At 40.3% G+C, this 26,575-nt stretch overlaps 1 protein-coding gene across 2 annotated transcripts in view; it reads left to right on the top strand.

Annotated features, from left to right (window-relative positions):
• The window catches only part of DISC1 (DISC1 scaffold protein), a 193,955-nt gene that overhangs the window by 9,372 nt on the left and 158,008 nt on the right, over positions 1 to 26,575 (top strand). For both annotated transcript variants that reach the window (XR_007202537.1, XM_048298528.1), the window contains exons 2-3: positions 9,328 to 10,307; positions 13,695 to 13,764. Coding sequence is in view for 1 of the 2 variants with exons in the window: in XM_048298528.1 (XP_048154485.1) it covers positions 9,328 to 10,307; positions 13,695 to 13,764 (1,050 nt within the window). In the remaining variant the exon portion in view is untranslated. The remainder of the gene's footprint in view (positions 1 to 9,327; positions 10,308 to 13,694; positions 13,765 to 26,575) is intronic.

Below are 26,575 nucleotides of genomic sequence, written 5' to 3'. Positions count from 1 at the left end.
GAAGCTACAGCAGTTCTGCCTGCTACTTCTTAATAATAATACTTGTCAGGAGTATTATGTGTAAACCTGAAAGAAGCAGAAGAAATTCCCAGTTACACAGGGACCTATCCCATACACCTGAAAGAGATATGCAAATATGAGCTACCTTGCACACGACCCTGCTGATCCTGGATTCTGAATTCAGGTTTTCTAAAGCAAACAATAAATTAGAAACCCCCAGTATTGGAAGTAATGAGTTAACAATCTATATTTATTCTGGAAAACAATCTGAATGACACTCAAAGTTTTCCTCTGTCAAGCTTTTTGTTAGTGAAGCAAATCTATTCAGGTGTGTGTGTTTAATGCCATATGGTACATTCTGCACTTTCTTTATCCACTTAAAATGCTAAGATGGATCCGAATATGTTGACCTGAAAAACTGTTCATTGGCTTATTATTTTAATACAGAGAATATTTTTGAAAGGTCTGATTTTTGTGTTGATTTCTCTTTTTTGTTTTTAACTTGAAGTATTTTACTAAAGACTTTGTTTCAGTCCAGTATCCCACAGAGTCCTTGGCACCCAAGAAACAAGCTATCTCACATAGGGGCACAATTTCTTTGAAGATTAATACTGTGCTTTCACTTATTTTGGTAATAAAAGCAGATGGGTAAGGTTCAATGAAAGGTGGCAGGTACTATGGGCTTGTACTTAGGGAGTAGTACTTTACGTGAATCGCAAACAGCATGTGTCAGAAATATGTTAAAAAAAACCCCTTCTGGCAGGAGTCTGTGCTTTTGTTGAGCAGCATAGATATGTGTTAGTAAGAGTAGCCTGTGTTGTTAGCTAATGTATGTTAGCCCAGGGACAATGTCAGAGTAAATTGTGACAGGTAATTGTCTTGATTTCCTAGACATGAATAGCAGTGATTTACAGTCACAGGAAAGAAGCTCTCACGAGAGTGTTTTCATTGAGATGCTGTCTAAGGGGATGAATGGAGTCAGTGTGCCTTTGGAGTGAGGTTTGGTTTAGATTGTCACACAAACTCTGTGTGCTGTGAAAGATGTAAACGAAACCCTAAGAACTGTCTGAAGTTCTGGTAGCCGGAAAGCTGAGCAACTGAAGGGAAGCAATGAAATCAATGAACGCAGCTGAAGTGGGGCTGGGCTTCTTTTAAATGCACCTGGGGATGCCTAGAAACTTCTGAGCTCTGCTGATGGGCAGTGTGAAGCAGGAAATCTCTCCACCTGGGAAGGAACAGGGTGGGCTGAGGAGTTGGAGGGCCTGGAAGCTCATATGAGGAGGATTTTTGAGGGTAAGTTGAGACATGCTTGTTCGCTGTTGTGAGAGCAATGCTGTTAGGGGGGCTGGAGGGAGGTTTGTGCATGTTGGGGTTGTGACAAAAAGGATAAATTGGAAAGGACTAGAGAGGTAGTATCGAGGAAATTGGTACTGGAAAAGAGAGTATCTGTCTTTGGCTTGGAACATTGTTTGGGAGCTTTGTGGATGGTTATCGTTCTAGACTGTGAAGTGTGACCTATCCAAAGTTTGGTCAAAGTTCCAGAGCAGCAACTGAAAGGATTTCTGGATCAACTCTCTTTCACTTGAAGAGAAATGAGCCCTTGGTTTGAGAGGAGTAACTGGGAAGCGATGATTGAAATGCAGTGAAAGTCGATGTAAAAGAAGTCAGGGGTTGATGGGAGCGGTTGAAAGCATGTGTGGTGTTGGTATCAGCAGAGTTAGGATGGATACCAAAATGAGTGAATTACAGTCAAAGTGGATCTGTTGGTGATGTCCTCCCTCAGACTGGAGTCTGACTGGCAGCTGCTTGGCTGTATTCCTTGATCCATGTCTGCTTCTGGTGGCCATGGCTTTTGAAGGTGTGTGAACAGGCTTTGGTCCTGTTGCGTCTTCAGTCTCCAGTCATGGTGTGAGGTCATGGGGTTACTCTCAGCTCCTGCCTGAAGCTGAGCAGGCAGTTGCTTGGATCTCCGTGTTCCTGCTGTACCAGGTGATGTGGGTTGGAAATAGTGAATTTGGCCTCTAATGCCAGGGCTCCTACATGGGAGGGTATGGAGAACTAGCTGTCTAGTGCTGGTGGGTGCCTCCTTTAAGTGCTCTCTAGCTGTTTATTCTTGACTTCTGTATTGACAGCTGTTGTCCCTCTGTGCTGCCACATCTGCTAAATTCTGTAATTCAGTGCCATTACCTTCTAGAGAGAAACTCTATTCTCTCCTGGAATGTTAATTTTTTAAAACTTTTTTTTAAAGATACCTGACTTGCTCTAGGCAGAGTGACTTCTGACCTATGGCATTTAGAAGGAGCTGTGATTTCTGCTAGAATTGTTCTTGCCTGTGGTTAGTATTCTGCTGCAGTTTCAGCAATCTCTGCTATAGTATTTCTTCCATAGCCTGTTCATAGATAATCTCAGAATTTCATCTGAACAACCTTCTTTTCTCCTCCATGCTAGAGAAAAAGGACATAGCTGGCGTCTTCACTTTTGTGTTCTGGGGCCCAGTAAAACAAACTTCCAGCTTCTGTTTTGTCTGTCTACAGCCTCCGGTAAGGGTTGTAAAGGCCAAGCCATATTCTCAGTGAAGGTCTCAAAAGGGATATCATGTGCGTCTTTCCCGCTTGCCAGTGAAGGTCTCCAAGGGAACTGCGCTCTGCTTGCTGGAGCACAGTTTCATCCCTCGCAGGTTATAACATCTGCAGGCTGATGATGCTGAGCAATCTGCTGGCATTTGGCAAGGACTTGCATTAACTGAAGCTGCTTGTGCAGGCATTGTGGACAGGAGAGTGGTGCTGCAGGCTGTGCCTCATGGGTTCACTGGAGAATCTTTATCTCAGAGCGGCAGTTTATTGTCAGCTGGCAAAAGTACAGCTCGCACAATTGCTGCTGCAAAGAGCAAACAATACCCGAGTACAGAAATTCTGTTGGACCATAAAGAGTTGCAAGGCTTCATGTAAAGCCCTGGGACTTTGTTTTCAGGGGAGCAGGGTGAGGGACCAGCACCACTTCTTTGCCTTTCTCCTAGCTACAGGTTGGCCTAGTGTGCTATGCATTGCTGTGACTGCAGTTTGTGTCCGTGCCTGGCTTTTGCAGGATCGTGTATTAATCTGCATCCTGAGGTGCTGTGCTTTCTGTGGGAATTTGGTGCTCAGATTTCCTGATGTCTGGAGCTCCATTCCATCTCTGTTGTTGCCTAGACAGCATGGACATTGCATCGGACAGCCTGACTGGGGCTACAAGGTGAACTTCCTTCAGCAGGGAAAGGAGGAACATTTGTCCTGGGACTTTGATATTAAATTGTAAAGCTAAAAGCCTTCTGACTCCTCACCCTTGGCAATACAGGAGCTGCCACGTTGTTTTATTTTCATTATATGTGATCACTACTGAGCTGTTAAGAGAAAATTACTTTCTATTTCAGTAAACTCAATTCTGGTTTCAGACTGACTGTGCATCAGATGCTTAATTTGGAACCCACTCTCTTGGTGAAATTAAAAATTCAAATCTCCAAGCTGGAGCATTCAAACTGTGCTTGAATTAGAAATTGACTGCTGTCAATGTGCTCTCACACTTCACTTTTTTTTTTTTAATTCCTCCCTCCCCTCCCCCCTGATGAGTTTTATATTAGAGTCGTGCTGTAGATGATCTGACTGAGCAGAAGTAGTGGGAATCCACACTGTCAGTCTGTAGACAGAGTGATGAAAGAGAAGTGTGGTGTGTTAAATAGACCATTTTTGAAAAGGACTGCTGTGTACTGATTTCATAGTTTCATGTGTGTTTGGTGAAATGATTTTATGAGATATGACTGCAAACCCATTAAGTGTTGTTTGCAAATTAATTTATTACCTAAGAAAACTTCACAGTTTCTGTGCAACATCCTTGCTCCCCTATTTCTGTGTAACATTTAAAGCTGTTGTCACATCTTGACTGAAAGAACCAGAGTGTTCTCTCCACTTAAGACATTTGCATGGGCTGCCTCTACAGACTTTTGCATTGAAACTGGGAACAAAAGAGTTTTTCCCCAGGAAGAAGAACAACAAACCTTACACACACCCACACCCCACCTCCTGAAATAAGCATTGGTTCTGTGTTGTGAGTATTCTCTGTAGGCTTGCAACTTGTGTGTCCATCTGCCTCTTTGGAAACTGGATAAATTCTTTTCAATAACTTAACTGTAAGTTAAAAAGAAATTTGCCCACAGGTTTGGAAAAAATTGGGCTGGATATTTTTGGGGAAGTGTCTTCTGTTATTCACTGTGCTGAAGGCACCCTGTGCTGGTACTGGCTAGTTTTTCCAGACCTGCTTGTGTTCTCCCCTGGCATGTTTTGTTGTCCATCAGATGGTAGACAGGATGGATCGCTGGGCTGAGTGTAGGATTAGTGATGACTGGGGAGTCTGAGAACTGCTCTGTTAAGCAGCTGGTGATGTGAGTTTGGCAGTTCTAGCTGGCCAAGGCGGGTATCAGTGGGTTGGATGAAATACATCAGTGAGTTGTGTAAGGAGCTTTGGAGAGGGATTAGGTTGAGGCTGATCAACCAGAGATGAATTTGGAAAGTGAGGTGTAGTAACAGGTGTGTAATTAAGGAAAAGGTTATTTCTCTTATTCCCCTGGCTAAATTGTTACTGACATGGGAAATGTTATTTACCAACTTACTTTTTGGTAGACTCTTTTTTCTTTCTTAGTGTTGAGGCTAGACCAGGTTTAAACTGCTTCTTTATTTCTTGAGGTGTGAAAAATTTGATGGGGGTATTAATATCAGCTGATGTGATTCTAATTCTAGAGAGGTGCTGCAGTTTCATCAAATGTCTTAAAATGAGTTGTTGCATTAAGGAGCTAAGTGGCTTGATTGTAACAACTCAATGACGCATTTTGGGAGCGTGTCAATAAAAACACAATTATTTAAACCCTGGCTAAAGAAGAGCACTCTGGCTTTCACAATGCACAACTCTTTGAGTGTTTTTTAATGAAGAATGGAAACTGACATGCATTTAATGACCTCAGAAAATATGTTATTTGAGATGTTTTGGAAATTTAACAGTTGAATAACTGAACCCAGTCTGTGACCTTAGAAATCACAGCGTGCCTTGGTGAGGAAACAATTTGTATCATTATATCCAATACAATGTAGCTCAGCCATGCTTGCCTTCTATAGATACACTTTATAGAACGCTAGATAAACCACAGTTAGAGTTGAGAGCAAGTGAGATGAAAAAGCGAAGTGAGACCTTTCATTTTAAGAGTTACGAAAATGTTTATTTGAAAGTGACTTTCTTTGAAAGCTTATTTGTGCAAAGAGATAGTGCTTGTTTGTTTCAGCGTAGGCTGTGTTGAGATCAGCACCATCTTATTTTGCATATTTAGTGGTGTCTTTGAAATTCAGTAAATGAGTCAAACTATAACTGGTTAGGAACCTGCAACGTTTTACATATTTCTGTGACAGAGGAACTGAACAGTCATGGTTATTGTCATGTCAGATTAATCTCCAAGAATGGTTCATTTTTGTTTCGGATAGGTTAAAAACATTTATGTGTGTATGTTTGTAAATAACAAATATTTGAAACTCACTCACTTTGTGTAGAGTTTGATGCAGGTGTTTAAGGCTTCCTTAATAGAAGCAACTACAGAATTTGCTTGGAGCAGTGCTTTGATAGTTGGCTTTGAATATGACCAAATACCTTTTCTTCCACATCAGTTACCACCTGCAAATGCTCTGAAGATGAATTTGTTATTCTAATAAAAATGAACTGTGTATAATATAGATGTATTCAGATAGTTGAGCTATCTTTAAAACTGGGAGAACTTAAATGAACTTGCAAGCATTCTGCATTACATGCTTAAAGTAGGAGTGAGGAGGTGATCACTTCAGAGTTTCTGTACTGATCTCTAAAATTCTATTGGACTTAACAAAAATGGAAGGTATCTACACCTTTTTATCCACAGATGCTGTTAGAACATTTGGTCAAAAAACCTGAACTGCCACTTTTGTGGCTGAAAACAAAGACTGATGACCTAAAATAAATGAGATGACTGTTTTGCTGTCCTTCAGTGTCAGACTGGGTACAAGAGAATGTACACTTTCCATCAGTGGGAAATGCTCTTAGGCTTCACCTCTCCCTCTTTCATCTCACTAGTGTAACTAAGATGTGAACAACACTACTTTACAGCAATAGACTATTTTCTTTTTCCCTCTGCTCTGGATCTGAACTGTTATTTTTTATGAAATGTTGGTCATCAGGAAGGATTGCTGTGGTGAAATAGCTGTTAAAAATATTTCTGAGCTTTCGTAATTGAATTTAAAGTAATTTGCACGTATCTGCCATTAAATATGTTACATCATCTTCTAAGATTGTAAAATATATATTTTAAAAAGTTGATTTTTAATATTACAATTGAAAGGCTCTTCCATTTGTGGCTTTTCTCTCTTTCTAAATGTGTGTCTCATACAATGCATGACACACTGTAGTGTAGGGTTTTAAAATTGCCTTCAGTTGTTTCCATTCTGATACTCTTGTAGTTAATTGCCAACAGTTATTTGATGCTCTTCAAACTGAGGTAGTGATGAGAAGAATTTAAGGCCTGTCTTTTTTTTTTTTTTTAATAAGCCAGCTGAATTGGTTCAGTTTAATTTCTCTGACATGAAGACAAAGCAGGCTGTGGTTGAAAGACTATGCAGAGAAAATTTACATAACTGTATCTCAGATATGTGATAATAAACAACTGAAATTATTCTAATCTTGAGAACAGAGACATGGCACAAGGGTAAACAGTGCCCAAACAGTATACCCAAGGCAGTAGTAACTACCTGGCTGGATTTTGTGATGGCTGAGGGCAATGTGAGTGCCCTCTAGCTGGAGCTGGGGATCAGGCTGGGGCCTCTCTTATCCTTTGGGGAAGGTGTGAGTGTCTGTGTCAATGTTGGTCCCAGCTCTGTCTCTGTCCACTCTGCCTTGCTCTCAGGGGCAGCCACACTGGGGAGAAGGACCTGCAGCTCTGTCCTTGCAGCATCCTCTGGATGGCTCATGGCTTGGCCTAACTATCATCCTGATTGTAACTGAGGCAGTGCTCTGTTCTGGTATCCAGGGGAGCGATCTGTGCTGCTGGACTCACCGGGAGACAGACCTGGAGTCCATGAAGGAACTGAATACCAAACCTGTCTAGAGGGTTATCTGTGAACCTTGTGAGGAGCACAGAGATGTGTGGGCTGTGTGTGATCTCGTTCAGGATACTGGAATTGTACCCCTTTGGCTCCACAATAATTTTTAGAATTGCATCCAGTTCCCTTGGTGAGACTATCTAATACTTTGGCCAATTTAAACCTTATTTACATTAGGTTAGTTTAAATTTGGTGTTTAAAGAGCTGTAATTATCTGTCTACTTTAGAAATTCATAGTGATTTAGTGAGATCAATTTTAAACTGATGTTAATTAAACCAGAGAACCTTTTGTGTTTTTACAGACGAGGCCTGTGACAGGCCTTTTTAAATGGCCATGGACTATATGCAGCCTTAGAATGACTTTTTTATGCATGACTGATTTCTTCTGCTGAAGTCAAATTTAGGCCATTGTTTTGTATATAAACTAAAAGAATTAAATTTTAAAGAACGTTTTGTTCAGTTTTTGTTCCCTTGCTCTGAGGCTGATTCCTGCTTGTTGTTCTTCTATTAAATTACTCCCAGTACAGCATTTCACTGTCTTTTTATAGTAGACAGGCTGATGGACTCCATGACCTTTTTTACTTCTGATTTTTGTGATGCTTTTTTTCTTCAGACAAAAGAGAATGTAAGAGACTGCTGGGATATTCTAATTTATGGTGATAGGAAGCAGAATACAGAAGCTTAACTGCAGTCCCATGGTGAGATGTGCCACTATTCTAGTATATGGAAAATGTATCATTTGCTTTTGTTGAAGGTTATTTGGAGAGAATGTAATGAATGTTGGGAAAATTGTCCTGGGAAGTTTCAGTGCTTAAGTTCTTGTACCGGATGTCATCGTAGTGAGGTGCGTATGAGGCCTGTGTTAGGAGCTGCTGAGGAGTTTAGATTACGTGCATATCTATCAATGTAAAAACTGACAAAGGGTTGTGGTTAGAGAGGAATGGTAAATGTAAAGAAAAAAATCGGAAACTTGTGTTTTTGGAAGAGCTCTGTGTGGGTGATAAGAATATTTCTAACACCCAATTGATTCTGTTTCAGTGAGTAGAGGGCAGCTAACAGAGGGCATAATTCAGCTAGGCATCAGATCCCCTTGAAGGGGGATTCTGGCAAATAGGTCCAGTCAATATCTTTTTGTGCTATGGAGTGGATGATAGTGCAGGGCTTGTATTCCCATTGATTCCCATTGTGCAGGACAAACAAATGGAATACCTTTTAACTAGCAGTAAATCCATGAGAAAATGAAAGTAGTCACCGCATAATCTTTTACCAATAATACTTATATTAAAATATACAGAAAACACAGTCATTACATTCTGATCTCCCACTTTTAATGTTTACTGTGATCTTTTTATCTTGTTCGGGTTTGGCTTGGTTTGTTTGTTTTCCTCTTCTCTGCAAACACCAAATTTCTTTTCATCTATGTAAGCAAGGTATGTATAAGGAAATAATAAGTTACTGAGCAGAAGCTGCTTGATAATGATATTAATACTTCAGTAATGCTGCGAATTACTAGTTTTCTAGGATTGGTGGTTCTTCATGCAAAGCTTTAACTTTACATTTCGGACAATAGGTAGAACCATAAATCTAAATGACAACTTGTACAATATCTCATTAGACCAGCATCTGCAACCACAGGGTGTTACAGTTGCTTCTGTTATGGCAGCAGAACCTGAACCACTTGCTGCTCAGGGTGTTAAAACGTGGAGATGAACACAAGCAATTGAACACACGGCAACAACAAGGTTATGAACAAAATTTCTTTGTGATCGTGGTTCTCACCTTTTTGGATGCAGATTCAGTCCTATCTTAGATGTGCTTGTAAGTCTGAAATCATTTTGGATCAGAGAAACTTAAAGCAAGTTTTTGCTTCAGTGTGTTGCTAAGCAAGTTGCGAATGGAAAAGCAGAGTGATATTGTGAATAGGGAAGATGATGTGATTCATTGTACCCAGGTTTGTGTCCTGATGGAGGAGCTTGTTAGTGAGTTCACTTAAAAACAGGTGTGAAGTCTTTAGAAAAATGAATGAATACACAGTGTTCTCTATCTGCAGTATGGGCAGTGTCTGTGTTTTGTTGAAATTGAAAACGATGTGCTGCTTGAAATTTCAGAAACAACTATTTTCAGATGCTACAGTATGTTAAGCCTGGAAAACTGCAGAAACACTGACTTTTTCTCCCCCCTACAGATGATCGCCAGCAATTAATGCCGGTGGGCTCTCTTCGTAAAAAGAAGCTGGCAAAAAGACCTGGATACATGAGGCCAGAAGCTCAGCGACAGATCGAGTTTCAGTCCCTGGGTGCCTGCACAGGGGTCAGCCCAGCAGAGCTCCAGCACAGCAGGCAGCACTGTGGAGGCTCCGAGAACTGCGCTCGGCGCAGGCAGTGCCAAAATAGCGTGGAATTCCTGTGCTGTAGTGCAGTGAGTAGTGCCGTACCTCCTGCTAATGGGGTAACACCACTGGCCACGACGGGAAATACGCCAGGATGCCACGAAAATCTTTCATGTTGCAATAGTCCACGGTCAGATAGCACGGGGATAGGGGTTTGCCCTGCTGCCACAACAGGCAAAGGAGATGCTTCTGCCGTGTGCTGTACATGGCAGAAAAGCCACAGCACTAAAGTGAGCAAGCCCTCAAACATGTATGCTTTGGATCAGACAGAAGTGAATAACAACTGTGAGTATCAAAACAGAGACGGTATTTCTCATTCTGCTGGTGCACATGATAGCTTTAGTTCAAGTTTCAGCTTCATACAGCTCTCCCTGAAGTCGGCCTCCGAAATAAATTATGTTGAAGGCAAATCTATTGAGGAAGCTGAAATCGTCCTGCATCCCAAAACCACAGGAAATCTGCAGAAGCCAGAAGAGATGGCACAAACTCATGAGCACTTGGGAGATTTGTGTTGCTTCTCCAGGTCCAGTGAGGATTTGCAGCATGAACATGAGAGCCCAGTCAATGATAAATTACAGGACTGTGAGACTGTCTTTCTCTCGGATATAGATGCAACATTTTCATATTCTACAGATTCCTCAGATGCAGCATCTGCTGGCTCTTCTGTCACCTCAGGGTATGAAAGTAGCTTTAGTGACCATAACTGGGATACTTTGATGAAAAAATATGAACCAGTGCTACAGGATTGCTTGCTTGGCAACCGCAGTACGTTAAAGGTCAGTAATCTCACTTTGTTTTTGATTCCTCTTCCTCAAAATATTTTTATTTATAGTGCTAAAATCAAAGTTTATGTAGGAGTTCAGATATTTCTGGCTTTTGTGGCCTTTGTTCAGAGTTTTACAGTAGTGTTCTGCATGATAAAAAAGAGAGAACAGGTTTTGTTTGGTCCTTTAAAAATAGGTGATATTGTTGCAGTACCCTATTCTATGTTCTACTGGAACTTTGATCCTCTCATTTCTAACATCACACAGCAGTTTCTGACTTCAGTAAGTACCATTTCTTTTCACAGGTGGCTGTTTTGTCTGCAGTTTGGGGTATATGTAGTATAAAATTGGGGTGTGGTAAGAACTCTTTTCTTGAAGTATCATGATTTAACAACACTAAAATTTTAAAATGGAAATATTTAAGTTGAGCCAAAGATTTTTAGGAATTAGTCAACTTTGTGAAAGTAGTGTGTAATCTAATAGGTGCTCTCCCCATATGAAGAAAAATGGGGGTCAAGTCCCTGTCTCCATGTGGGAACTGAACCTTTTTGCTTTTCCCCTTCCGCTCCAGAGGAGTAGTGGGCTGGTGAGTCAGAAGTCTTTTTGCATATATGTATATACCCACATTTATACCTACAACATCTACAGGCAGTGTAATTCACTGTGTTCTTTGTAGGAGAGGCGTGGGGAAACTTTAAGAAGGATAGCTGTGTTATATTTTTATGATAGTAGGGTGGGCATTGGAGGAAACCATTCTGAGCTTGCCTGATCAAAGGAGCCAAGTGTTGGCTTCACTGTGCACACAGGAAACAGTAATCTGGAGACTAATATGGACACAATAGATTTCACTAATTTGTTCAAGGTGCACTGTGTGGGTAGTGGGGGTTATGTTGGAGTTTTTTTGTCGGGTTGTTTTTTGTTTTTGTTTTTTTTTTTTTTTTTTTAATATTTTATTTTAATTGTCCCACTAGTGCCTGAGTTTCTTGGTTGCCTTTCAGAAATTCAGATCTTTGGGGAGACTTTGCACAAACCTGCTGTCTGGGTAAGACAGAAGGCTGAGAAATATTTATTCTTTCTTTACTTGCCATGACATTTGACCTGGTCTTATGATGCTCTCTAATACTTTCTTTTCATAGATGATGTGTGTAGAACTCAAACTAGGTTCTCTTATTTACAGACTTCACACACATTGACAAGGAGCAGTTTCTTTGGTTTCATGCCTGGAATTGCAATGTGCACATAGTCTGGGATGGTTTGGGAAATTAATTCACTGCAAATTTGGGAATATATAATACAATCAAAATAGGAAATGATTTTTCTTTCTTTTCAGTATTGCTTATTTGATAGGCACAAAAGAAACATTGCTATCTTTAATTTCTGTATTCATTAATTCATTGAATGGAGAATTGGGGATTTGGGCCCTCAGATGTCTTTGCCCTTGGTTAGCCAGTTGTATATGTTTAATTTGAAGCACCTTCCTATTGTAATGATAATGAGGAAGTCTCAAAGTTTTCAGAAAGGAACAAAGGCAACGGTAGTCGAGAAAAGGAGACAATACCAAAGTTGTTAAAATGATGCTTTGTCTGTACTTAAAAAGTGATCTTCATCTGGTACACTTATAGGACATGCCACACTGAAGCAGAAGCAGGTCTTTGATTAGTTGAGCTCCAAATATCTCCCCAGCCTGCAAATGGAAAGCACTTTACAGTGGCAGCATCAGTCAGTTTGCCGTGGGCGTGCCTGGGCTGTGGCACCCAAGCAGACTTTAAATGACCTGCCACTGTGGTGCATGATGGAATAAACACTGCCAGCAGCAGCAAAGCTGTACTCTCGCTATAGATGGTTGTTATACATCATGTATATGAAAAAAGTGTCACTTGAATCATTCCTACTGCAGGCTGCCTTGAAACTCTATAAAAAGTCAGGCATAAAACACAGAAAATAATTTACGGTGGGGATTCAGAGCTCCTCCCTTCAGTATCATTTGCATTCCTCACCAGCCTCAGAGAAAAAAGATTGGAGTTTCAGGAAGTGAAAACCAAAATAAAGTAAAGCGTAGAGGGAATGGGAATGTATGCATCCTATAGCCTATTATTAATCAAACATTTTTGGATACGTTTCCAGCTTTATTTTTATAGTTCTTTTCTTACTAGTCCACTTTCACATACCATGTTTAGAGGGATATCCTGAATTTAAAGGTTTGTTTGTTGATTGTCTGATTTGTGTGTTGATGTGCAGTTTTGATAACTGAGTGCTTCTATTAAGTTGTTGACTGGCTGTACCTATCTTTCTCTATGCAATTTAGAGTTTAAATATGGGGACTGAATATGAAAGAGCTTCAGAGAAAAGGGCAATCTTTTGTAAGTGCAGGATGTCAGAAGTATGGATTTTAATGCTCTCCCAAGCACTTTCAGGCTTTGGACTTTGAGAATATACGCTGCTTCTTTCTCCAGGCTCATCCTTTTTAGGGCTGATAGTGGCTTGTTTGGTACAGGTCATGCATAATTTTAATAAGAAACACATTCCAGTCTTGTAACTGCAGCTGAGTTAGGCTGTGGCTGTCATGGCAATGAGGAGAGGAGTAAACCTACCTTCTAACCAATTTCTTTTAACAGCAAAAACTTGTAAAGGCCTTACAAATTTTTAGTAAATTTAGAACTTTGGTCCGGACTCTTGATGTTAACGAAGAGAAGCATTAACTTTTGAAATAAGACTTTATTATGGTAAGTTTCTTTTGGAATGTGAGAGAGCACTCTGTATGTGGTTCGTGTATTCTTGGTGTTCTGTTTTCCCCTCATCTAGCATTTGCATTGCAAAAATGCAAATATCAACATTATGTAGATGAGCCTAAATTGTATTTTAATGAAACGTTTTGGGTGCATGTGAACACTCTTTTCTGACCCATAACATGAGTATACCTGTTCCAAAGTATTCATACTGCATTTCTATTTACAGAATAAAATGTGGTTTGCATATGGAAATTTTATATTTGTTCTCTGCAAAACTCAGGTAAAAAATTGTCAGAATGAGCTTGGGAACACACTGTTGAGTACAATGTGATCAGAAGTAGATGTCATGCTGATAGAATCCTTTAATAATCGTACTTTCATTTATTCAAAGGGTGAGAAATATCCTGCGATTGCACGATCTCCTTTGCTTTTCAAGAGATACCATTTGTTATTCTCTGTATGTGTTTGGACTAAAGCCATGCTTGGCTCATGTAGCTGCAGTTCAGCTGACTTCCAAATAGGTCTGTCTGCTTAAATACTGGGATTTACTATCAAAATTTGGCCATTGTAGTGATGTAGTAATCCATTAAATTTCTATTATGTGGAGGTTAATAGCCTACATATTTTTAAATGCAGCTTCATCATAACTAACTTTTTTTTCTTTGCATAGTTAAAATCCTTGATCTTACGGCTTCAGAGGCTTCAGGAAAAAGCAATAGAGGAAGATGACTATGATAGAGGTGAGAATTGCTCCTCCCTACTCCCCACTGGATCATGCTGCTTTTTTTTTCTTTCCTTCTTCCTCTATTAGTTTTATTTTACATTTCCTACATAGCAGTGAGTAGGTGTGGAAAACTAGTTCAATGAACTGTATTGTTTTTTCTGTTGTATGGCAGGAAAGAAATTAAAGTAGGTCAGCAGCAGGTAGCAACAGTTTTTATTTTCTTGAGCCACATCACCATGTGGGGAGGTTGAAATCCAAGTACCTACCATCTGGATCAGCTGTTTTGAAGCAGCATGACTGAAAAAAAAAAAAACCCCTGCAGAAATGAGTGGAAGCTTCAAAAGGAGGAAGGACAGGCACTGGCTGCTGACAGAGTGAGATTTGCTGTTTGTCACATTTAGTCATGACCCTACAACAGGGCTCATAAAAATAAGGTCAGTAGCTATTACAGAAGTGAATGATACTGTCCTGTAGGATTAAGTTGAAGTCCACTGAGTTCAATCAAAATCAGCTAGAGAATATGGTGGTGATACAGCTGCTGGCAAATACCTATCTTTGAATAATGCTTTTTCTTTCAAATGCCTTGGCACTTCTGATAAGCTTTGTGTGTGTGCCCATTAATAATTAGAGCATCTTTTAACACACATTGGGTTTCTTATGTTTCCTGTTGTGCTAGTCTGTGTTCAGGTACTCATATTTTGATAATCTTGAGGTTCTAAGTTAAATTCTTCCTGCTAGATCTATCTTCAGTGGGAAGAGCCCGCAAATGTTTCATTAAAATCTGCATGGTCACTTCAGAGAATAAGGGTGGAAAAAGATAACTCCTTTCCTGCCACTTTTATATTCTCTGCTTTTAGGAATTGGGCAGTGGTCAGACTTGTGGTTTGCCTCTCCAAATTAATGTGTGATGCCCTGCAGTTGTACCATGACTCTGTTTTCTTGCCCCCAAAGGAGTCTCCAAAATGATGAAAATGTGTTTTAATAGTGTCTAGGGTGTTGGTGTGTAGTGCTTTTGCAAGAGTGTTGGCCTCTTAAAGGCCTGCCTGTATATAGGAGAAAAGTCTGCTACTGTCACAGGTCATTCTTTTAGTGAGGCATCTCCTAAAGGGGAAAACCTTTAGGTATGTTAAAATCTGAGGATGTAGTAGATACTTATGGGTTTAATCTCTGTCAAATAGACATTATTGATGCATGTGCTTTACATGTGTAACACTCATAACTCTTCTTTTTTAAATGCCTGTGGGCTGAGCTCACAGTTGGAGACTTCCCAACAGCTGTGTACTCAGTGTGCATGGTTACCACAGATTCCAGCTGGGATATCTAGGCAGTCAGCCAGTCTGACAGCAGTATTTCAGTGTATCAGGTGTGACATCTCCATGTGATGCCATATAGTCGTTGACCACAGGGAAAAATGATGACTTGTGTTGAATCTTTCCCAGAAAGCTCTTGTGTAGAATTCCTGGGCACTAGTCTTCTACCCTTAAATAAGGCCCAGCCTTCTGTTGACCATCACTTTATCATTTTACCCTTTTCAATTCCACCCTAGTTATCAAGCAGGGTTAGCACAGAGGGTGGTTTGCAGAATCTTGCATTAATTCCCCTCAGAAAAGTAGTCTGGCTGAAATGTTATTTCACTAGGTGTTGTGGGCACAGAGAGGAAAAGTGGTAAGGAGAATCCACAGGTGGGATTTCTGTTTTCTGTGTGAAGTCTGACATACACACACAGAAAATATTTGTCCTGGTATGGAACTAGATGCTGAGGTGCTTGAGAGACTTTGACTTGGGTTCTCACATCCCTTTGAAAACTAGAAGTCCATCTTGACACTGTTCTCAGAAAATGATACGTTTCATGCGTGCATGTGACCAGGCATCCTTAATTTTATCAATTCCTAGCTTTTGAGTTCTTGACCTGCTTCTGTCATACTGGTCTTTGTTCCACTTCTGATAGAACTATCAGCTGGGGTTTCTTTTGTGACTGCTTTTCATTGTTTTCATGGTAGCTGAACTGGCTTCCTTAGTTTTCCTTTTGTGAAACCCAGGCAGTGTACCTTCAAGGTAAGACTTGCCTGGAGAAGGTGCAGTGCTGCAAGGAGAATCAGAGCTGTGACCTTCCTTCCTCATCTTGCAGTGGCACAGCTTTCCACCTTTGCTTTTAGAGCTATGTTGCTGCTCCTGGTGGAGAACAAAGTCTTCCCTGGCATGAAGTTTGTAAGCTTGTTAAAGATCTTACAAATCAGCCCAGTACCAATTTCTGTTCAAGTGAAATCTGTAATTAGCCTTCTTTGAAGAAATCTTATTGCCAAATATTGCTAGCAGGGAATGGAATTGCTACATGTGCAGAGCCATGATGTGGGGCCATTTATGCCCAGTGTATTATCAGAGGGTGGGAGAAGTGGACATGGTGCATGGGGAGGGCTGAGGACATTTTAACTATAATTCTAGAAAGAAAATTACTGATCCTGTAATTTGGGAAATGACTTTGAGTATAGAGTGAGTCCTCTGTTAAGGGCAGAACTGTTTTGAACCAGAGATGATGGTAGTGCTGTGCATGGTGACAACACAGGTCTTGCTCATTTGGAAGTGCTGCAGGGGAAGGATAGTTCTAGTGTGATAAGAATAGCTGTAAAATGCCCTGGACATGCAAGAGGTGAGTAGAGGGGAGGGAGAGCAAGTGGAGGAGGGGTATGTGTGGCTAGACTCTCAAAGGGAAAATTAAATTGGCAATAAATACATTATCATGTGTAACTACTGCTTTGGTGGTAGAGTCTCCTCTCCAGCTTCAACCATAGTCAAGAAACTGAAGCAATTTTCTGACTCCAGCTCTTTAAGAGTCATCTAGTCTTGCAGGGAAGGCCTCTTGGTGAGAGGGAGATGTGTTAGCACTTGAAACTCCTCTAAGTGCTCAGAACTGGTTTCTGCTGTCTGACGCTGCAAACTTCACACCTTAAGGAAAGGCAAGCATCACAGGTTTGACATTGTTGCTTTCCTGCTCTACAGAGCTTTTTGAAAGCTCCTGTAGTTTGAGGTAGTAACTGAAACTGAATTACAAGTAAAGTGGTGTCCCTACAGAGAGGGAAAAGGGATGCACTATGTTTTCAGTTGTGGCAACAAGTCTAGGACATGTCACAGAAATAAAGGCAAGCTTTTCCCCCTGCAAAGCAATGGACAAATATCTTGTTGCAAACAGTTTTGGAATAAGGATATATTTGTTTTTCCCCCTTGAAGAAACACAGAACAAATGCATGCTGCTCGAGCTGTTAGAGAACATGGTGAGTGCCAGGTTAATGTTAATGAATTAGCATTTATTTCCTGAATGAGGGATGATTTTTTTTAAGGGCAGCCACAACCCTCCATTGTTGTTTAAGAGACAAGGGAATGCCTGTTTAAGTCTTCAGCTTGTTCTTCCTAATTTTTCCTTTCTTTGGGTGAATCTCTTTGCTTTGTCTTCCTCCTCCCCTTGGGCTTGAGAAGTGCGCAGCAAACATGACTCTTGCCATTGCTTGGTTACCTGTGCTGTGCTTTCTGAAAGACCTGCCTTGGCATGGTTAGGGTGTTGGTGTAGAGGAGCTTCAATCAGTCATTCAGATAACTACGTTTTTCCCTACACTTTCTGGCAGTGCCATGTGTGTGGGGTGGGGGCTGTGTTTGTTCCGAGAGCCTTGGAGGCTGCTCGGCGTGGAGGCCACCCCCGTGTCCCACATTGGAGCTTATGTGCTAGAGGTCATGGTGCTGTGAAACCTGCAGGGTGTTCTCTCTTCATGCTGTAACTGTCGTGGGTTGTTTCAAATGCAGATGTTCCTCGCCTGTGAAATGCTTGTGTGAAATGCATATTCAGTGAGACAAATATGCTCAGTCCCAGTGTAATTTTAAAGAGGAACCATTAGGATGTTATGTGTTTTATTGCTCTTGCTGTTTTTAGGTGCTGAAATATCAGGAAATAAGTGATTTTTTTTATTTTCCTGTATTTACTTGTGGTCTCCTCCTGATGGCCACATTACTGTATATTTTTAAAGCAGGTACTATACCATGGGAATATAAGCATTTTGCCTTGCATAGCATATAGGAAAAATTGGTCTGTTCTCCAAGGATCACTTGGAATGTTGTCATGGCTCATTATTCATGATGGAGCTTGACAGCTCCAAGGTTAAACACACTGCTGAATACAGGAGGAAAAAAAAAGAGACTGTGTATTTTGTGTCTGTGGGAGTTGTGCTTGCAGTGGGAGCAAGTGTATTTTGCTCAGTACAAATCTATTGGCCAAACATTTGAAAACCTTTTTCCTGTTCTTTGCTGCTTGAGATCCTCAGCCTTGCCTGGTGCAAGAGGCAGGTGGATTGGTAACTGTCAGGACCAAGTCTTGCTGCTGAACTCCACTACTGGCTCACACGCCATCTTGTTACTCAGAAAAAAGTTTCCTCAGAACTACTGATTATTTTAAATTATTATAATTATTTTTTACAGAAATTTTTCCTTTGCAGATGCATTGCTTGCAACTGGTAGGGAATGCTAATTCCCCCATGCAATTCAGAGTTAGGGTTCTTCAGTGAAGGTCATTGAGCAGATCAGAGCAACTCCTCATCAGTCCAACATGACAGGAGGAACACAGAAACATTTATGCCTGTGGTGGCAAAATTTATCCTCTCAGCAATAAGGATTCGTGCTGTAGATACATTTAACATCATGTAAGCATTCAGTTATTTTAGGTGAGTTCTCAAAGGATGAGCTATGTGAATTGGTGAACTGCCATGGACTTGGGCGCTGTGTGCTCTGCAGACAAATCGTGTTTGCATATTTTTTCTTTATTTTTTGCTCTTTGCTTGTGCTCTTTAAGACCTCTTAATACCAATCATCCCTTCCATGTCTCAGGATCTACAGGGCATCAGGGACAGAAGCCTATGGTGTGTAGGAGTTTGAGTCTCATTTTGCACATTTTCACTTAATCACAAGAATAGGAAGGGAAAGGAAAGACTTTGTAATCGTTAGTCTCCGGTAGGTTTACGCCAGAAGAGGTGCTGTTGCTCACTTGAACCAGCTATTTAAGACAACTGCAGAGAGAGTAAATGAGGGAGAATCCTGTTAAGTAATGCTTGGGTTGAAAATGTTAAGTGGCACTCAGAGGAAGGCCTTTGCCACTTCTTACTGTGGTACTTGCAAATGCTGAATTTTGCAAAAGCTCTGAACACCTGACCAGATGTGTACCTGTTTGGCCTCTACAAGTTTCTTTTTGCAGTTTAAACTGGAGCAATATTTTTCCCACTTTGAAGTACAGTTTCTAGTCATAGCTCTTAAACATTTGAACCAATTTGATATTCAAGCAGGTGGGTGGTGTGTTGTTCTTTTTGTTGTCTTTTTTGTTTGTTTTTTAATTTTTTTTTTTTTTGGAAGAGCTGTTTGTAGATGAGGGTTGGATAGAATCCCTGCTTTACTGTGCTTCTATTATTTTGAACTAAAATGCTTGCTTGACAGATGGCTGCTATAACAGGACACAGAAACGAAGGCAACTTGGCTTCTTTCTGAGGAAGGACAGCAAATTTGAGAGAAGCTATATCTGGAAATAACTCTCGAAGAACATGTCAGTTTGGATTGGACTTGTTTCAGTGTGGCATGTACCTTTGGAAGTTGAATCTTCAAACCCAGCTGTATACTTAGCTGAGGCTGCTGGCTAAATAAAAAGTGGTGAATGCTGGAGGAGCAGAGCTGCTGTGGCACAGGAGACTTATTGCAAGCTTGTAACTTGCAGTTGCAGGCCACTGAATTGTCAATGGGTTTGGGGTAGATGGAGCAAATAAAGCTTTCTGTTATGCCACACTGTCAGAGCCTTGTTTCACCACAAGCTTGTAGAAGCTTCTTGAAATCTGTGGATAGGTCTTCTGGGTTTCATTTTTATAACTTTCCTGTAAAACTGTTAAGAGGATGGGGGAAAAAAGGGCCTGTACAAATTTTCAACCCCAAATCCTTGTGGCATAGATCTTGTTTATCTTGTCTTACTCTGATGAATTCGAATAACCTCCCCAAAAGAGTCTGGATAGTTAAGGATAGTAAATGCTTATGTGAAGTATATTTTAGACTTAATTTACCTTGCAACAAAACAGAGGCAGCACAAGCCTTGCACCTCTACCATCTTGTCTGTGTTTCTCTAAGATAGCAGACTGAAATGAAAAGATAGAAGTCTTTTTGCACATATCCATTTTTTGTGTGGTGCTAGTTGAAACTGTGGACCAAAATGCTGTTGTTCAAATCCTTCATCTTGGCTTCTGTCCACAAGCAGCAGTAACAACATCACTGTTTATTTTTATGCAATCTGTGTTAGGCCTATCCAGTTGCTATTGTGTTGGGTTTGTTTTTTCTTAATCACAAAACTGAGCAGGAGTCACAATTTAAAGGTATAAATTTCCTTATCTCACTGTCAGGTAGACAACTGGAAAAACTTCTTTTAATACTAAAATAGCAGTGACCAATGCTTATGAGAGGGAGGTCTGGTATGCATTTCAGGGTACTTTGACTTCTTGTTTTTTAGTCATTACACATGAAACACATGCATCTTCAACAGGTTCTTGAAATGCTTTTGATATGAATCCTTATTTTATACCAGTTGTTCTGTTTCACATCAGTGAGTGTCTTTGAGGTAGAACCAGATCTTGCTGTTGGTCTGGTTATACCTCCACATTGAGAATGCAGTTGTGTTTTCTGTATCTCTAATTCCTTAGCCAATGTTGGAGCAGAAACTGCAGTCATGCAGTATCTTGCTTAAACTGTACAACCTAAATATTTTTAGGAAGTGTTAGTATTTTATGGGATTCTGCTATGCTCTTGTATTTTAATCTTGGCCAGAGTGAAGAGGTTCAGCTCCTTGTGTTTCTGGAAGCTGCTTAACAAAAGGAAAATTGCTGAAGTTTTGGCATGCAGAGTGCTTGGAAGCTTTCTCTGCTCCTGGCCATCTGCTGTCTAAAACTGACACTGCCGGGCACTCTCCTAGGGTAGTCAGGCTCTGTTTCCCAGTCCATGATGCAGCCAAACTGTTCCCAGACAGCCTGGCTAGTCTTTTACAAATGAACAAGCAATGACAAAAATATGAACAAAATAAGCAACTATAGGTAATTTAAGATCTTACTTTCTGAATTGCTGTTTGAAGCATTGGGTTCTGATGGGTGTAACTTGGGAGAAGTGTTGATGTGCTATCTGGACAGTACCCACTGAGTGAGTGACATGGCTCTCCTGATACCCAGCCAGCCCATCTGCTTACTTTGCACTTGAAAACAAATTTTATATTCAGGACAGACTTATCTTTCCCCAGCTCTTTAGAAATATTAGCACTGGATAAGAAAATTGTGTTTCATTTGCAATATGACCACTGGAGACAGCATGGTTATTAATTCAACCAACAACTAGAAACTGATTTTGCTGCCCTTGTCTTACACTTAAGATATAACAATTTTAAGGGAAGGGGGACATCTGCTCTTTTCAATTATTATCTGCTTAATAAATGACTGGACATGGGCAGAGACTTCTAGATGTCGTGATAATGCAATTTCTGTGTGAATTTGGATTTAAAAGATGATGAATGAACGTGACTACCATTTGAAAGCAAACATGAAAATCTTCCAGTGTGAGTCTTCTGTGGGGAAATGATAATGCTCCTTGCTGATTGTTGGATGGTGTCTGGTCAAATTCCTTAACAGGATGTTTTGTTGGAGATCTCTGCAGCCCTTCCATTGCTTTCCAAACTCCTCTGCAAAGTGGGATTGCCTCAATCAATTAACTTCTGCTTTCTCTTCAGGTTTCCCTCCTGTCCTTCATGTCCATGTGTCCATGCCGAACTGCCCACGTTGTGTTCATAGTTCTGCAGGTGTGTCTGTACTCTCTGATGCTTCACTGCCCTGCCTTTGGCATATGCAAACTTCTGTGTGTTTCTTTCTTATTATTAACTTGTGTAAGGTAAAAGTAGCAAATGTGGTGTTTCATGGAGATCTTTAGTGCTCTTAGGACAGTGATAGGGTTGTGGCAGTAAGCTGTAATAAAAATGGCCAAGTGGGGAAATTTCAAATTCCTACCATTCTTAAACAATAGCATGTGTTGGACAAAGACTCAGTGAGTCTATAGGAAATGCTGACTGTAGGAGCATCCAAACTGATGTCAGGTAACGTGAGCTTTAAACTTGCCTACCAGTTTAATACCAGTAAAGATTGCTGGTGGGTTTTGATTTGAAGTGTGGAAAGTAATTGGAACATCTTTGTGAGGGTTTTTGGAATGTGAAAAAATAAATGAAATGAGTAAGTTGAGTTGGTTTGATGTATGGCAAAGTTGGGAAAAAAGCAAGGTGGGTGATGTGGAGGCATAATTCCCACACTATGTTGGAACCACATACAGGTAAAGATGTACAGCCTTTTTTGTTTAGATCATGGCAGAATGTACTATTGATCTATTTGTGGGTGTTCATTTGTGTGTGCCTCTGGCACTGCCAAGTGCCCCTGTATGCCTCCCTGCTAATAATTCCCTGGAGAAATAACATCTTGGAGAAAAGGCTTTAACACTGGGGTTGCTAGAAGCTCTTCAGAGGTCATTCAGCTTCTTGAGAAACTCAGTCAGGGGAAATAAAGAACAAAACCCATTTGGGTTTATATGTGCTGTGGCACCATACACAGAATCTGTTGCCTTGCACCAGCATCAGGGAGTGTGTTATATATTGAAGCATTCAGGATAATGGTATCAAGAATAAGAGCTGATAATAAAATGAGTGGGTTTTTACCTGATTAATTTTTTTCATGATGTGCTGTACCTAAAATGTTTCTATGCTGTGCTAATATCCAACCCTAAGCTTGGAATAGGCTGTTCTAAGATCAGGAATTGCAATATCTAAATTTCAGACATTTCAGTTTCTACCTCTTGCCTGAAGAAACTTTCAAGGGGCATGGTGCAAAGAGGTACTAACTGATGTGTTCTGAGAAGCTGGTGTACTTGAGCTACACTGAGTGAGAACACACAGGAGATATCTTGAATTTGACAGGAGTAGCAATATAACTTCAATATTTAAGAAGCACTCTTGAACAAATGTGTTTTATAAGTTTTTTGTCTAACTCTGTGCAAAATATGTGGGAAATTTTTCATTGTTTTCTTCCTTTTGTGTTGTGAGGCAAATGAGATTAATCTTTAACTGTAGGTACAGGTGTTGACCTTCTGGACTTAAATACGCTCATTCTTAGTGTGGGATTTTGGCATGGCCATGACTTCCAGACAAGGTTTGTCACAGGGCAATGTCTTTAGGAGTCTGACCATAACCAGATAAGCTTTTAGACACACTGGTGTGGAAGAGTTTGCATGCCTGAAAGTTTGTCTTACTGTTCTAACTCAACTAGTTGTCCTGGCTTGCTAGTCAGCAGGACAAGCCTTGTGCTACCTGTTTTGTGGTGCTGTGATAAATGTACTATAGGCAATACTGTGATGCTGTGATGTGTGTGAGGGAAAAAGACAGTTCTAGTTTTGCTTTACAAAACAGTAGACTCCATGCTTGCCTTTGAAACTTCACAGTGAGGATATGACATTTGCTTCTCTAAAACTGTCAGTTCGGTACTTTGTAGTAGTTGGTAATTGATAATGTCAAGTAAATTACCAGTTTTACCTGCTTCATTAAATCTGAATAACCAAGGGAACATATAGATAACTAAAATCATCATCTACGAAGGGTTTCTTTTAATGAAAAAGAAATACTGATCACGTATTAGAAAATTGAAAATTCAGAAGTAGTGTGGAATTTCCCATTGTGCATACCAATAGCAGTAAAACAAATGTTGCTGGAATAGAAAATATTTTTAGAGACTTCTGGAGGAATTTTTATTAGCAAAAGTCTTCTGAAAGCACAGGTGGAAAAGCTGGTGTCACTAAATGGTGTGATTTTTCTTATTTTTTATTTTTTTCTTTAGTTTTCCTTATAGAGGTGAAGATCAACCATGCAGTCACACCAGTGATGTGTCACTTCTAGAGTTGTGCATAATTTGAAATAAATAATGACAAAAAAAAGGCATATGAGTAGGGTTGTGAATATCAGCTCGATTCTGGAACTTAATTCTACTTTATCTGTTTCTGAAGCAAATTATTTTTAGTCCTAAGACTTTTATAGTTTTAAAGTGAAACGTATGTTTAAAATCCCCGCCAAGCAATACAACCTATAAGTTAATTTTTCTTGTGTTATCAAATGCGTGTTAAGTGCTCTCATGTATTTTTCATTTTTGGTAAATAAGGCATATGATGTAATGGCATGACTTTTGGCTGCAGCTCTGCACTGGGCTGAAGCTGGGCTCTTTTCAGTCTGAATCCTGAGTGACAGCAAGAACTTTCTCAGTGGGAGTCATGTAAAATTAAATGGCTCTCTTAATTATGAGCACGTAGGAATGCAGAGAGAAAAGATTACTGCTGTACCCCATAACACAGTGCAAAGCCCACTAGTAGGGTTATTGCTGAAAAGTCTTGATCATCAAATACCACTCAAGGGGAACTGATTTCTCAATCCTTAATCTGAGCAAGAGTCAAACTGGTGAACTGTAAGCAGAAAGCTCAATAGCCCATTAGTAGTTCTGCTGAGGTCTTGAGTTTACTGATTTGACACAGTAGCCCTGGTATCTTAAGGAAGCTACACTGATTCTGACCTCCTTCAAATGTGTACGAGCAGTAGCTGCTGCTCGCTATTCACAGGCCAAATGCCATGCTTTGTTGCCCATGTTCATAGAGAATCTGCTGTCCTGGCCTTTCTAAGAACAAACAAAAGGAATAAAACAAAAAGCTCAGCTCTTCTAAGTGCACAGCAGTAATTAAAATGAAACTCAAATTCATATTGAAGTGCAGGGGCGTTGGTTTGAAATATTTTTCTTATGACCTTTATGTGGTGGAGAAAACACTTTTGAGCAAGAGCTAAAATAGCCCCATTCACGGGCAGGCTTCAACAACTGGTTATTCTGGTGCTGTCTAATAATAATATTTTCAAATAGTGAGGAGTTCTGAACAAAGGTTCTGGTCAGGTTATGTCACTTGCCTTGCAGAACCTAGGGTAAGAAGACTCAGCATGTATGTATTAAAAAAAAAAAAAAAAAAATCATAATATTGTATAAAATTACAAGATCTTCCAGGGAAGGAAATGTTGAAGATGGCTGAGGAGGATAAAAACAAGAAGTATGGCGAGGGGAGGGAAGGGAGGGAGTCCGAAGTAGAATTACTTCAGAATTAAAATTTAATTCTATTTAATTCTGTTTCAGAGCTCTGTGCCTGCAGAAGCACTGCTACTAGAATGGTTTTCTGATATAATTATTCTGCCATCACAAATCTGTTCATGTCTGCCTGTAGAGAAGTCTGAGTTTTGTGCAGTTTGGTATTTCCTGTCTCAGGTGCTTATTTCTAGACCTGTAACTCCCAGGACTTATTCTGAGGAATACACAGGATGCTGTTATTTCATTTAAATGGGTTTTACTTTTTTTTTGGAATGTTTTTGAAAATGATCATGAAGTTCCAAGTAAGAAGGAGAGAAATCTGGCAGAGAAACAAATAATCTTTACTCCCCATGTCATGCACTGTTGCCACTTTGCTTGTTGAGTGAACATGCCTGACTGTATACAAGAGGTGTTTCTCTCTGCCCTGCTCCTGCTTTCAAAATATTTAAGCTCTTCCTACTTATAGCTGTTGTACTGACTGACCCACTCAGGCTGAATATATAGGGGCAACCTTACATGCTAAAATTATTCCATTGTTATTGCTTCTCTCAGGGGAAAAAAAAAAAAAGACAAGAAATCCTTTCCTTTTCGATCAAGCAAGGAGAAGGCAAGGCTGCCTGTCTGTGTGTGAATGGCTGATGCCTCACCAGTGCAAACAGATGGGAGTTACTTGGGAACAGTGTGGGCAGCAAAGCAGCTGAGCTGTATTTGACTTACTTTCTTTACTTGTGACACACTTGTTTGTTGAATGTAGGAAAAAAAATATTATGTCAAAAAATGTGAAATGAAGCTTTTTTGGCTTGTTAAAGTGTCCTGAAAAGTGCTGCTTTTGCTCAGATGAGGAAAAAACAATGAATTCAGTTCCTATTCAAGCCAGAGCTCAGTTCTATGCTGACTGCAAAAAGTGTAAGTCATGTGAGGGCTGGAATCCTTCAAGGGGATAATGTAGCTGGTCTCGTTCTGCTGGACAAGCATCTTGTGGGCTGTAGCTTGAAGGAAGCAAACTTGAACTTTGACTTTAACAGGCCTGTGCTGAGAGGTTTCTTGTAACCCCCCCCATGTATGCTCCTGTAAGGACTGTGCTATTAGTGAGGTTCACCCCATTTCCTGGCCTCCCTTGAGTGCGAGCAACAGCATCGTTTCTCCTGTCCCTCTGATGTCAGGGGCCAAGTTTGCCTTGCATGCTGTGCCTGATTTTAATTTGTCTAGAAGCCCTTTCTTTCCCTGCTTTAATTTTATAATGTATGATTCCTTAATAGAAACCTCCTTATGAATGTCTCTAATTGTTCAGAGTGAATGCTGATAAGAGCAACTAATAGGAAACAGAATGTTGGCTTACAAAATCAATTTTGATTTCTGAAGTTAGGAGGGATGGAAAATCAGTTCTTCAGGGAAGTGTACCCTCCTTGATTCTAAACACTCCTGGCTCTTCCTTTCCTAAGAGGCAACCTTTCCTCTATTTCCATTAGAAAAGTGAACTTCTGTGCTCCCAATTCCTGGATCTAGAGTCCAGTGTGCTGCCTGGCCTTCTCTACACTTCCCCAAGTCTGTTCTTTCTAGAACAGAAGGGGCCAGGTCAGTGGCTTGTGTGTCTTCCCCACTGCTGGAGCAGGATCCTAGAAGCTATGGTGT

This window comes from Corvus hawaiiensis, chromosome 3 (genome assembly GCF_020740725.1).
Source record: "Corvus hawaiiensis isolate bCorHaw1 chromosome 3, bCorHaw1.pri.cur, whole genome shotgun sequence".
In the NCBI taxonomy this organism is placed as follows: domain Eukaryota; kingdom Metazoa; phylum Chordata; class Aves; order Passeriformes; family Corvidae; genus Corvus; species Corvus hawaiiensis.
Note: the sequence above shows the minus strand (reverse complement) of the source record. Positions and strands in the feature narration are given on the sequence as shown.